This window comes from Hippoglossus hippoglossus, chromosome 15 (assembly GCF_009819705.1).
Source record: "Hippoglossus hippoglossus isolate fHipHip1 chromosome 15, fHipHip1.pri, whole genome shotgun sequence".
NCBI lineage: Eukaryota > Metazoa > Chordata > Actinopteri > Pleuronectiformes > Pleuronectidae > Hippoglossus > Hippoglossus hippoglossus.
This window is the reverse complement of record NC_047165.1, coordinates 13,544,857-13,558,870: the sequence shown is the minus strand read 5'-3', so window position 1 is coordinate 13,558,870 and position 14,014 is coordinate 13,544,857. Positions and strand designations below refer to the sequence as shown.

At 40.4% G+C, this 14,014-nt stretch overlaps 1 protein-coding gene across 5 annotated transcripts in view; it reads left to right on the top strand.

Moving 5' to 3' along the window:
- eys (eyes shut homolog) overlaps positions 1 to 14,014 on the top strand; it is a 169,944-nt gene that overhangs the window by 111,296 nt on the left and 44,634 nt on the right. For all 5 annotated transcript variants that reach the window (XM_034608950.1, XM_034608952.1, XM_034608951.1 and 2 more), the window contains 4 exons: positions 27 to 177; positions 675 to 787; positions 1,188 to 1,444; positions 10,292 to 10,456. In XM_034608950.1, the coding sequence (XP_034464841.1) occupies positions 27 to 177; positions 675 to 787; positions 1,188 to 1,444; positions 10,292 to 10,456 (686 nt within the window). The remainder of the gene's footprint in view (positions 1 to 26; positions 178 to 674; positions 788 to 1,187; positions 1,445 to 10,291; positions 10,457 to 14,014) is intronic.

The window sequence follows — 14,014 nt, the reverse complement described above, 5'->3', positions numbered from 1 at the left end:
AAAGTAGTGTGTATACCTTTTCCCAGACAACACCTGACCCCATGTGAAGCGGAGCTGACTCTTTGGGGCCACGAGAAAATCAAAAGTTCGGCAAGTAACTACTGGTTGGGACACACGATCCAAAACACCACCCATGTCTTTACAGGTGGTCTGCCACAGCACTATCCACTCAATCAGGTAAGACGCACAGCTACTGTTTGGTTTTTCTACTACCCATTGAAATGACAGTGATCTGAAAGATATACCTTAAATTTACCTGGATGGTACATAATATTTTATGGAAATTACATCATAATACAAAAGTCAATCAGGGGCAGATCAAGGGAAGGGGTCAGGGGGGCACATGCCCCAGCTGAAATCAGATTGGTCCCCTGAAGTGAGAGTTGTGCTAACAATACTAACAAATAAATATAACGATTTGTTCAGCATTTTTATTTTCTAAGCTTTTTTTGAAGTTCACAATATGCTTTAACAATCCAACAATATCCAATGGTGTTTGTCTTTTCTCAGTAAACAAGGAAAGTACAACTAACTGAGTCAGACTTGTTCGTGGATGTTAGACTATAATTGGCCTCTCTGTGTAAGTTATGGCCCCTGATTTAGAAAAAAAACCTAGATCCACCACTGAAATCAATTTTCTCTTCTTTTTCTTTTTTTGTTTGTTTTCCTCTTAGAAAGCAAAACCTTTTCATAACTACACTGGCTGCATCGAAATCATTGAAATGAATAACTTGAAGAGCTTCTACACATCTGATGCCATCGCCAGCAGCAATGTGGGCCAATGCAGGTAAAGTCTTTAGATGCTCACAGAAATTGATTATTGATGATACTTTTGCATGTGATCTGTAGTTTTTTTTATCAATAAAACACTGTGTGCGTGCGTGCGTGCGTAAATATATTTGATTGATTATTTAGTATTACCCTGTAGCTCCAATAGTCACTGTTGGCTTTGTGTGATGCATTGGGGAATAACCGACCAATTTTTGTGACAAATAACACTTGAGTTTTCCTCTTTTGTCTGATATAAATCTGTCTTCCCACTAAATTACTGCACTTATTTTTACCTTAATGGCTGAGGCTGGCTGTGCAGGCGTCTAGTTCACTATTTTTATACTTAAAAGCAAATAAATCTAACGTTAAATAGGATGTTTGACCAATAAACAACTCAAACGTGTGTGATTTTGCAGATATACATTGTATGCCACTGAAGCCACTGCAACAACTTCCTCAATTTTGACAAGTCGATCAACCGTCGCTGACACAGTGAACACAACAGCACCGGCAGCTCCCACACGAACAACAACACATTCTCTGCACCAAACTCAAGTTTGCCGTGACGGTTTCTGCCGCAACGGAGGAACGTGTCACCAGCTGCAGCTTCCAGGTGGAGCTGTGACTTCCTGTCACTGCCCGCTTCACTTTACTGGAACTTTTTGCGAGAAAGGTAGGCTTGTAAAAAAGAGTCTTTATATTTTAGCTGACTGTGCTTCCCTGTTTTTATACATAAAATATAAAACACACGCAGACACACAAACACACGAGCATTAAAAAAGCTTAAAAACCTACTGTACTGTGACCTCCACAATGGTATCTTCAAGAGCCAGCCAACAAATTATGTTGGTTAATATATGCTGAGCCTCTTCGGCTAATAGGTTTCACTTTGCGGGAGAATAGAGTCAACTGCATTAGGAATTTTGAGTGATGTGAATTATTCAGGATATGATTAATGAAATGAAAGATCCATATAAGCAGCTTGAACCGCCGCTGTGTGTCCATGTTCACCTCCGGCGCTCGCCGAGAATGAGAATATGACCTTGCAGCACTCGCTCAACATTCAGCTGCAGCCCTCATCCCTGTCCCCCACCAAAAATATTTATTTTGTACCAACCACTCCCAACACTCGACAGCGGCACCAGACCCACATACTAAGGAGTTCTCCCTCTTCAGACTTCATCTCAGCACGCTTGCGATGTAGCTGCTGAAGTTTCTTTCTACCTCTCTCTCCAAGCATGATGGGCTCCGACAGTGAAGGAAACCGTGTCCCGTGTTCTGCTGCTGTTTTTATTGTCTGTGAACGATCACTGTCGCAACATTGGAGTTGTGAAGTAAGAGTGTGTGTGCTTGATAAGGCGATCCAAGCTTCAGATGCTGTGCTGTGATCTCACATCACTTTATTCTAGCTACAGCATATAGTTAATCCTCCACCACAGATTCAAAAAAGGCACTGACATAAATGAAATATGTCATTCGTGAATTACATGTGTTAAATCTATGTAAGTGTGTCTTTTCTATGTGGGAGGATTTCAGCGCATTACCACTGGTGGGCACATTACTTCAAACAAGCTGTTTGCTTAACCCCTCCTCCAAGCACTGACTCTACAAACATAGCTTCACTTCATATTTAGACACAGCGGGTGTGTCGAACTTTGTGTGTCTCCATGCACGATGACAAAGTTTGTCTTTGTGAGTGGTTATCGTTGTGACAACCAGTGGGCGGACACATTGTGTTTTCAGATTGTACGTTCAGGATTTTCCTCAAATTTAATGCAAATGTTAAGTTGGACTTGCGGATGAACTGATCGTGAATGCCACAAGACAATTTCAAATTTGGCACAAATGTTCACTCACTGATAAACATAAGATTTGAATGGTCGAAGGTCACAGGTCCCATTGACCTCTCAAAACATGTGTTGACATGTACATACTGTATCTCTTTGTCTCAGTTCTGACTTTAGGATATTTCTGCAAATGTTGACTAGTCGTCACTTGGACTCAAAGATTAACTGATTAGATTTCTGGGGTGAAAGGTCACAGTGACCTCACATGACTCTGAACAAAATATCTTAAGTAGAATGAAGCTGCACTGGTTGGCAGTGGCATAAAACCACAGGGCACTACTATTTTAAACCTGTGATCTCTTCCTAAACTGTAGTTGTGTTGCCTAAACCAAACTGTAACTGAAAGCTAAAACCAGCAAGCCTTTCTGCCAGTGAAGTTGTTTTTCAAATCTTAGACTATATAATGATCAAATGTCATAATTGACAGCTGAGACTGACTTGCTACGGCGCAGCCTCTGGCTCCAAATGCGGCAAGATGGCAGCGTTTAATTTAAAATCCTGGATATTTTATCCTGGATATTTTGGCTTCATTTCTGGATCACCAGAGGAAGAGGAGACACATCTTCCATCTATATATAGAGTCTGTTTCGAACACAGCAGGCCCACGTACCATCGCTGTCACTACACTGTGAGTCACATGCAACTATGTAAAGCTTGATTTAAGAACACTGACTAAATGGGGCGAGTAATTTTCCTGTAATATTAAAAAATGTTCTGCAGGGAGAAAACAAATTAGAGTAACATCATGGCTTATTAGAAGAAGTTCCCCCAGGTATTTCAGTTGTGAAGGAGTCCTGCAGGTATCGTTCAGGACAATGGATAATGTACGACTTTTCTTTCCAGCTCATCAACAATGGTGAGGCTTTCTCCCTTTTCTTCCTCACTTTCTCTCTTGTGTTATACGCTCTTCTCTTCCCCTGCTACTCATATAGCACGAACAATTATTTCACTCGCGGGTATTAAATAACGAGCTTTGAATAACAGTGACCACCAAATGCCATATGTGCTGTACATTTCCAGCCTGGGGAATATTCCAAGCGATGGAAATTCTTATTAGCATCACAAAAAGGGTTCCAATAATGGAAGCTGGATTGATTTCCCCCATTCACAGCCCTCGTACATGATTTAGCCTGATTGCATAATCCTGCAGCCTGTTTACAGAATACATGGAAATCTGACAGAAGGCCGCTCAAAGCTAATGTTAACAATCATTAACATGGCTTGAGCAGCCCGTGTGCACCTGACACCTCGTATTTGACACCTCCGCCGCCGCGCTCCAAAAATGCTAATTTACAGGTGTTTAAGTAATCTACTGAAATGTTATTTGTCTCTCCGGGCACTGTAACAAAAATGGTGCTATTTTTAAGAACTCAGTCTCATTTGTTTTTCCCGTGGGAGACAAGCTACGTTCGAGGAAAGCGATGCCTCCACCCCCCCCCCCCCCCCCCCCCCTCTCTCTCTCTTACATGACAGAGGCGCTGCTTGGCTGAACCAATTAGTAAAGATGATTTGGCCGACTGCTTAAGAGCAGGTAGAGAACAGAGATTCATTTATTGATTCGTTCGCTCCTTTATTGATTTCTTGATTTCTTAGCATCGGAGAGCGCTCAGGTTCAGAGGAGGGTAATTACTAGTGTGCCACAAAATATCATTCCGTGTGACTGAGGCCCATTAGTCAGTCATATGAGCATATTGTCTGTGTGACGATGAGCTTACTATACTAATTGAAAAGGAACCCTGATAACCCAATGATGCCTTACAACCTGTATGATGTGATTTTGCATTCGTATCGTCAATTCCATGTAAAATGAATCGGATGTTATGTTTGATTTTATAACATTCTCACAAATTTATAATTTTATTTTTACATTTTGCTCCTAATCGGTCATACTAATGAAATTTTAAGGAGTTTTGCCCACAGCTGTTTCCTTCCCTGACCATGAAGTTAGTTCCTGCTTATCCCTCAACTTTGCTCTCTCATAAATTTCCCCCTCAAATACAAGCAGTGGCCTTTTAGACTCGTTTCTGCTGAGTTTGAGGAATTCGCTCCTCCTCAAAAGCATTTCGGTCTCTCAGGTTTAACGGAGTGCAATCTCGCACCAGCACTCATCCAGTCGGGTGCTTTCCGACTCCGGTGTAGCCCACGGACAGAGGAGTCCGGAGGCTGTTTACATGCTAAGAAAAGTCTGTGCATCGCTGTACGGCAACTCCTCTGGGTTACACTCCTGTCCTCACATCTTGTTGAGTCTAGTAAAAATTAAGTCAGTCACCCCTGCTCTTAGGTAATTATAGACACATCACCCTGTCAAGTGACTAATGATGTGGACTTGTTTGTGTCCTAGATGGAATGCTGACATGACATAAGAGCATCTGAGACTCCACTGTGGACGTGCTTTTGTCTCTGCAGCCTCTTCTATTATTGCTGTAGAAGTTCATTTGATACTGACATAATTAACATTAGTTAATACAGGTTCCAATGTAATCTATTATTTGTTAATTTGACTCGATATATAATGGAAAACTATACTCTGAAATCCAAGATTAGCATATTATATTTATTCATTTGTTTACCCAGAGAGCAATTAAACAGGTTCAGAAGTTGAGGCCAATTAGCCTTGGAGGTATGCGCTCTCCGAGTGTCCTTCTAGCAAAAGTGCATCAGATTACAAAAGTTGAATGTTCTTATGCTTCAGTATTTCTATTTAATGCTTCTTTATGCTTCAACTCTGCCACATATCAAAGGCAAATATTGTTTTTCATACAAAGTATCCAAGGATTACTATAAATATATTGAACTAGCATAGCTAAATCAACTTCTTTCTACAGTACATAAAGATATGAGTACTCTCTTCACATTCCTCACAACATGTAGAGTTGCGGATCCTGTACTTTATTCCCAGTAAAGCTTCAAACTGTGTGTGTGTGTGTGTGTGTGTGTGTGTCTATATATATATATATATATATATATATATATATATATATATATATATATATATATATATATATATATATATAGAGCTAACAGGTCAGGGATCATACTGTCAGATGCAATACGAGGAAAGACCTTCACACCTCTCTCAGGGAGTATCACCCTCAGAACATCTGGATACCTCTCATACTTCACAATATCAACTCACTTTTTTGTTTTAGCTCATGAAAGCTGTCACTCCAAAACTTTCAGCAGGTATCTCATAGGTGCAAAAGTTGTTAAATATGTGTGAGCTGGGAGTTGTGCCCTTTTTCTTTGGTTCTTTGGGACGCACCAAGGTGTACTGTAATCCAGCTCAGTACCTGGTGGTGTGTGTGTGTGCGTGTGCGTGTGCACACAGTGTTTGATACCAAGAAGCCAACCATAAGATGGGTTATGTCAAGATAAAGCCAGTTCATCTGAGCATGTCAGAGTTTTAAGCTATGATAAATTGTCTCTTCAAAGACAGCGCGGTAGGTCGCAGACCTTGCCGAAGACATTCTGTCAAGTATGTAAGCATTCAATCGAAAGCTAAGTGATCACACAAAAAATTAGTTATGGAGTTAAGGGCTGCATGGCGACAAAGAAGGCATAAAAGACGAAAAGCGGCGAGGCAGGAAATTATTCAGACTTGGTCTGTATTGATCATGACCTCCGTCTATGGCTCATTACCTCATGTCCTTACTTCTCGTTTATATCTGAAGCTGTGATGTAGGATGTTGGCCAGAAAGGAATAATAAAATGAAAGCTGAGTGCAAAGTTTTGACTCCTTTATTTCTTTTCACCAACTTTTACCAAACCACAATTATTAATACAAATAAGATGAAATCCTCTTTATTTTCTCATTTAGTTCTGTGTAATCTTTTCCAATATTAGGCTCTACCAAATTAGTTCACACATAATTATCATCCAATCTAATCAAGCCCAATAGCTCATATCCTTCTTAATCAATATAAGTACACTACCGTTCAAAAGTTTGGGGTCACTTAGAAATTTCCTTATTTTTCAAAGAAAAGCACTGTTTTTTTCAATGAAGATAACATTAAATTAATCAGAAATACACTCTATACATTGTTAATGTGGTAAATGACTATTCTAGGTGGAAACGTCTGGTTTTTAATGAAATATCTACATAGGTGTATAGAGGCCCATTTCCAGCAACTATCACTCCAGTGTTCTAATGGTACATTGTGTTTGCTAATCGCCTTAGAAGACTAATGGATGATTAGAAAACCCTTGAAAACCCTTGTGCAATTATGTTAGCACAGCTGAAAACTGTTTTGCTGGTGAGAGAAGCTATAAAACTGGCCTTCCTTTGAGCTAGTTGAGTATCTGGAGCATCACATTTGTGGGTTCGATTATACTCTCAAAATGGCCAGAAAAAGAGAACTTTCATGTGAAACTCGCCAGTCTATTCTTGTTCTTAGAAATGAAGGCTATTCCATGCGAGAAATTGCGAAGAAACTGAAAATTTCCTACAACGGTGTGTACTACTCCCTTCAGAGAACAGCACAAACGGGCTCTAACCAGAGTAGAAAGAGAAGTGGGAGGCTCCGGTGCACAACTCAGCAAGAAGACAAGTATATTAGAGTCTCTAGTTTGAGAAATAGACGCCTCACAGGTCCTCAACTGGCAGCTTCTTTAAATGGTACCCGCAAAACACCAGTGTCAACGTCTACAGTGAAGAGGCAACTCCGGGATGCTGGCCTTCTAGGCAGAGTGGCAAAGAAAAAGCCATATCTGAGACTGGCCAATAAAAAGAAAAGCTTGATATGGGCAAAAGAACACAGACATTGGACAGAGGAAGATTGGAAAAAAGTGTTATGGACAGACGAATCAAAGTTTGAGGTGTTTGGATCACACAGAAGAACATTTGTGAGACGCAGAACAGGTGAAAAGATGCTGGAAGAGTGCCTGACGCTATCTGTCAAGCATGGTGGAGGTAATGTGATGGTCTGGGGCTGCTTTGGTGCTGGTAAAGTGGGAGATTTGTACAAGGTAAAAGGGATTTTAAATAAGGAAGGCTATCACTCCATTTTGCAACGCCATGCCATACCCTGTGGACAGCGCTTGATTGGAGCCAATTTCCTCCTACAACAGGACAATGACCCAAAGCACACCTCCAAATTATGCAAGAACTATTTAGGGAAGAAGCAGGCAGCTGGTATGCTGTCTGTAATGGAGTGGCCAGCGCAGTCACCAGATCTCAACCCCATTGAGCTGTTGTGGGAGCAGCTTGACCGTATGGTACGCAAGAAGTGCCCATCAAGCCAATCCAACTTGTGGGAGGTGCTTCAGGAAGCGTGGGGTGAAATTTCTACAGATTACCTCAACAAATTAACAGCTAGAATGCCAAAGGTCTGCAATGCTGTAATTGCTGCAAATGGAGCATTCTTTGTCGAAAGCAAAGTTTGAAGAACAAAATTAATATTTCAAATAGAAATCATTTTTTCTAACCTTGTCAATGTCTTGACTATATTTTCTATTCATTTTGCAACTCATTTGATAAATAAAAGTGTGAGTTTTCATGGAAAACACGAAATTGTCTGGGTGACCCCAAACTTTTGAACGGTAGTGTATATTTTATTTATTTAGAACAATATTCAACATCAGATGGTAACAGGGAGAACTTGATTTACTGGGACTAAATTTATCGGTTTTTTTTACAAAAATCATTGTGAAATATAAACTGCAGGTGATATTTTCATAGATGAGGACCAGAGATAATCTTCTTTCTTCCTATTGGGAGGAAGAATAATTATCTTTTAAAAGAGCAAAGAAAGATGTTCCAGGGTTGTTAGCCTCTCTGCTTTTGTTTGACATTAATGGGACCTGATGAGAGCTTGTCAGCTTCCTGCTTTGCCAGCACACTGGCTAGATGCTGCCAGCTCTCTTTGTGGGCGTCCAGTGTGTGTTTGCTGTAATTAATCTGCCCCACTCACAAATTGCCAGCCAACATTACAGGATTGATTCATCATTTCACTTCCAAAGAAACCTCTTCTTCCACGAGACAAGAAAACACAGTTTCTTTTTTCTCTTTGTAATTTGAATTATTGGCTGTCATGTCTGATCCATATAATTCTCTGCGCAACTCAATAGGAGCCGGCTGCCTCCCATTGGTTGGGGGAAAGAAGCAGGGATGTTACAGAACATGCAGGCGAAGAAAACAGGATTGTGACTATTTGAGAAATGGTTTGACTGGAGACTTGCTCTCATTTGTTGGTCTGGTGACGGATCATGAAACCCAACAATGTCAGAATCCTAAAAGCATCCAGGCCGTGAGAAGTCCTCACTGTCAAATGTACAGATTCACCTTGCCGATATTTCCACTTAGTACTAGACTCTGCTTCTTTCTGTACTCTGGGTTAAGATCATTGTTTCTGAATAACCAATACCCATGAGTTGTGTTGTTCCTATTGCCGCAAATAAACCCACCGTGTGGGAATCAAACATCATTCAGGCCAGCAGAAAAATTCAAATGTCAAACCATAATACTTTGGACATGAGATTAATCAATAAATGTGTGCATTGTTGTATAATAGTGTGATCACTTGGGTTTGTACAAATGTCAAAAGGCAGTGGAAGGCTTCAGAATATCTGCATAGCCAATTTTCACATTTGAAGAATGCTTACCTCTGCCAAAGCCCGACACCCTTGACACCACATTTATATTCACTAGATCAAGATTTGTATTTGGATCAGCACCAAATTGCCCACACTCATAAATATCAGTCCCCCTCATATTCCTTAATTTTTTTTTTTCCATCAAGATTCATTAATTATTCTCTAAAGGTCAACACAAATGTTGACAACCGTATTACCTCCTTAGTGGAGTTTAATCAGATCCATGATGTGTTCCAAAATTATCCAAAACCAGTTCAGAAATTCTTCTAAATGCTGCAAATGATTGACTGACACCACTTTGTCCGTTGCCCTTGTTACGCCAATCACGGAAACTAAGTGTGCTTCTTATTAAATGGTCTTTATCAAATTTTGCAGCGTTCTTTATGTCGTTCTTCTTTTACTTTCCAGTCTCTTTTAAATGTTTTCAATCTTCCAGGTCTGCTTTCAGAATCCATTTGAGCCAAAATCAAAGCATCAAAAAAAAGTGAGCAGAGTTACAAGAAGATATTCATGTTTCTCTTCCAATAAAATAACAAACCCTACACACTCTGTATATTATGAATTTGTCCACCGAGAACAAACTGCACTTTTTCCAGAGAGATGGACTCAAAGCATCGAATCCCTTGAGCTGAGGCCGCCGTGGCCCATTTTAAATCGACTGTCATGTACCCGAGCAGCACGCTGTCCGCCAGGTGCACAGTGTCCTCTGTGTAAAAGCCAACAGATCATTGCTGGCTTGCGCAGTTGATGACCTGAGCGGGTACCTCCCCCACCTCTGCTTACAGTCATATACCCCTCTGTCATCCAGTGGGAAATAACACCCCAGCACATAGTCCCTGACAGGGGCTCTGCTGACTCTGCTCACAGGCCTGTTATCAGTGCTGCAGAGGCGCACACACACCAGCCAAATCTTACTGTTGTGTTTACTAACGAAAGCCCTGTGTAGTATTCATTTAGATATAAGTGTGAGTGGATTGTATTTGCAAGTACAAGTGGTTTTTTTTCCTACTATATATCATATTCTCGTTTTCACCCTCTCTTTAAATGCATTTCATCCCTTTCAACTTCTCTTTTGTTCCCAGATGCCACAGTGTATATCCCCTCATTCGATGGCACATCTTATTTGGAGCTGCAGCCTCTTGCATCCCTTCTTCAGCCTTATTCTGTGCCTGCTACTGTCAAGGACGCCGCTGTTATTCTCCATCTGACAGTGAAAGCCGGATCTGCACAGGGCACCATCCTCTACTGTGAGTGCAATCGGTTTTTATTGCAAATGTTTGAAAGCACTACAACACTGTGAAAGCAAGTAGAGATAAAAGCTGGAAATATAGCCCGTGCATATCTACTCTTATATGACCATTATGTTTGCAAATGGCTCTTTTCCTGTGTACGTCCTTGTACTTGCACTCAGGTTTTGTTGTTTTTTATGGCACAGGGTGCAAGCTATCATTTTCTTCTGCCTTGAATAATGATGTTTTTAGTGGCTAGCATGTTGCTGCTTCAGTGTCATGATGCATCACATTGTCTTTTATTAGATCTTAGTACAAGAAGAATAGTTCATCATTTGGAGAAATGTTCATTTTCACTTTCTTGTGCGTTGACAGTTCTTTGGCTTTGGCTCAGTACAGGGGCGAGGAAGATGTTTCCAGCCTTTGTGCTTAGCTAAGCTAACCCACTGCCAGCTGTAGCTTCACACTCGCATCCACAGACATGAAAATGTTGAAGAAGCACATTTCCCAAAAGTAAAACTTCTGTGTATGATATTTAATATCTGTTATATATCTGTTATATATCTGTTGTGTGTGTATATATATATATATATATATATATATATATATATATATATATATATATATATATATATATATATATATATATATTTCAAACTGACCCTTCAACAAATTTATCTTAATATGATTTGCAAATCAGATTCATATGATCGAGATATTTCCAGTGCAGCTACAGATGAATTTACTTGCAGAAAATAAAGTGTGCTCTCAAGCGTTGTGATGTAACCGCCCTCACAAGAGAAAGGGCCAATCTATACTGTATAATGATGTCTAGACATGTTATGACTAAGGAACATTTGCCTAACTTAACAGATTGCCCTCTTGTTACTGATCTGCTTTTTGCTTTCAGCCTCGCCTATCTTTTGCTCACTAATCACGCAGACATTATACATCAGCCTTGTCTTGTGTTTCAGCGGCTAAAACATGTCATACTGATGTAAAAAGGCTGCTTGGTTCCCTTTCCACAAGGCTCTATTTCCCTATATTATCACTGTTTTGTGTGTTATTTTATTAATATTTCATCGAATATATTTCCAACAATTTGAGGATTTCTTAAATAGTTGAATACATTAGTAGTTTACAGGTTTATTAGCTGTTAGAATGGTCAGCCCACTCTCTGTAGCCCCTTTTCCACTGGTTAAAAACCCACAGACATCTGGCTTTTGTCTGCAATGGGAATAGATACAATCGTCATTCACTCAAATGACACATGTGTTTATTGGCTATTATTCCTTATTTTGTCAGTGTAGACACTGAAGCTGCACCTTCCAACATTGTGATGTGCACTGTGATGCACGTAAATAGCCCTGAACTTGTGTGTACTTTTTAATATCTTGGGAACAAGGTGCAGCACTAATTATCCCTTCATATTGTGAAAGATGCATCAATTTTCACAATATGGTGAAGGTTTCCAATGCATTGGTTTCTGGTACATTCTTACATTTTACTGGCAATACAGTAAAAAAAAAAAAAATTTAAGCTGCATTCCTGCTGAGTTTGTATATATACCAGGGCAACACATCTTAGAAATAAATACAACATATCCCAGATACGACATCTGCCATCTTGGGCATTTGGAGCCAGAGTTGGAGCTTGGTTATAAACTTATAGTACAAATAATCACAACCACCAGGGGGCGAATAAGACACTAAGGCTCCACTTTTTGGGAGCTGTAATGTCGTCCATCTTTGTTTACAGTCTATGGTCTGGGTTGCTGAGGGTAAACTGCTCAGTCATGAAGAGTTGAAACAGGTTTGCATCATTGAAATGTGGGATAGACGGTAAAACCGATTGTGACTGGTTGGTTTTTGTGCTTATAGTTGATTGTGATTGTCAGTGAGAGCAGGAAAGTCCACTGTTTACAACTGTGTGGTGGTTTGTTTGCTTAGAAAAGGGGGTGATGACACCTCAGTGTTTGTGAGTGCTAGCAAACAAGGATGTTTGGCCACAGTAATTGTGCCGTAGTCTTGAATCAGACCAATCTGCAAGATCATGTTCAGGAGGTTGGGCCAAAGAAAAAGCATTTATCTAAAACAGGTTGTGTTTGTTACAATGGTTGATAGGGGAGGGTCCAATGGGAGCGCAGCAGAGGGAGTTTCATTAAAAACTAAGTTAGCTGCTGTTGATGTGGGAAGGTCAGTATTAAACAAATTAATGAATTATTCATTTTCACAACGTCACATGTCACATTGCTCTGATTGGTTGTGGGACTATCCAATTGCATCCAGAGGCATTTTGGTCGGCAGCATGCCTTTTGAAATTGAACACTTAATGAAATCTGAAGTTATTCAGGTACAGGAGAGATGGCAATCAAACAAGACATTTAAAAATTAATTTTCAATGGAAAAAGAAATGCAACCTTTCTGGGTGCCCACCAGCTCACCTGGTACCATGGGTGCCCTGTAGAAGGAGGCTGGGGTGCTCTTCCTTCCCTTTGCTGCGTGTCGTACCCCATTATCTCCTCTTTTTTTACCCCTACTGTGCTGTCAATAAAGAATAAGAATAAAAAAATATCTTTATAAAATAATCATAACTAATATTAATATAAAAAAATCTCCGGACTGCTATAAAGATGTTATTGACACACAGCAACAGGAGCTGTAACTTGAAAGCAAACAAATGAATCGTCAGAAGAACATAAGAACGGGTCACTCACACATGTGGGGAGCGAGGCTCGGGCTGACCTTGACGTCTGCATTGTCTGCTTCCTGTCAGCTCCTTTGTTCCCACACCTACACACACACACACACACACACAGATGAACGCTCCCCTTTGTTGCAGAAGGTGATTTGGATAGGTAGGCCCGACAGCCGCTGAGTAGACCCTTATAACAATGGAGCATTGTTTTGTGAGGAAAGGAGTCAGTAGCGTTCTGGTATTTTTTCAGGGGCTGAGAATACCTAGCCATGAGAAATTTGTTCCGTGTATCAAGCTTTATGTGTATTATACATCTCTTCAAAGTATGTATGCAAATAGTAAGAACCAGCCAGCTCAGGGCTGAAGCTTCTGCATCAGTGCCTTGAGCTGTGAGTCCTCCAACGATTAAGAAAAAAACGACTGCGTGCCTCTGTGGACTGCAATTGTAGCGCCTGGCTCTAAAAAAAAAACGGAGCCGCCATGATCTTGTGAAGCTGCCGGTGTCCCCGTGTGACTTCACAGCGAGTCAGTCTCAGGAACAACAGATCTGGCATTGTGTGGTGATCACAGGTGATTTGCTCTGCACCAACTGGGCAGAAACATCAAAACCTTCATCTTTGTAGTGTAACCTCGACCAACCTTCTGTCTGTGCTATTATATAGAGTAGGGCTGGGCGATATGGGAAAACAATTTATATTTTTTGTCATATCAGTCCATATCGATATAAAGTATATCACGATATAAATCAAATCACTATTTCTGTCATTTCTGCTTCAGATGTCTAAAAAGATTAGAGGTATTACCCGTCTTTGTGGGAACATGCTTCTCACGGTACACTGTGCAAGAATTACCTAAAATTACGGAAACTAAAGGTTTATG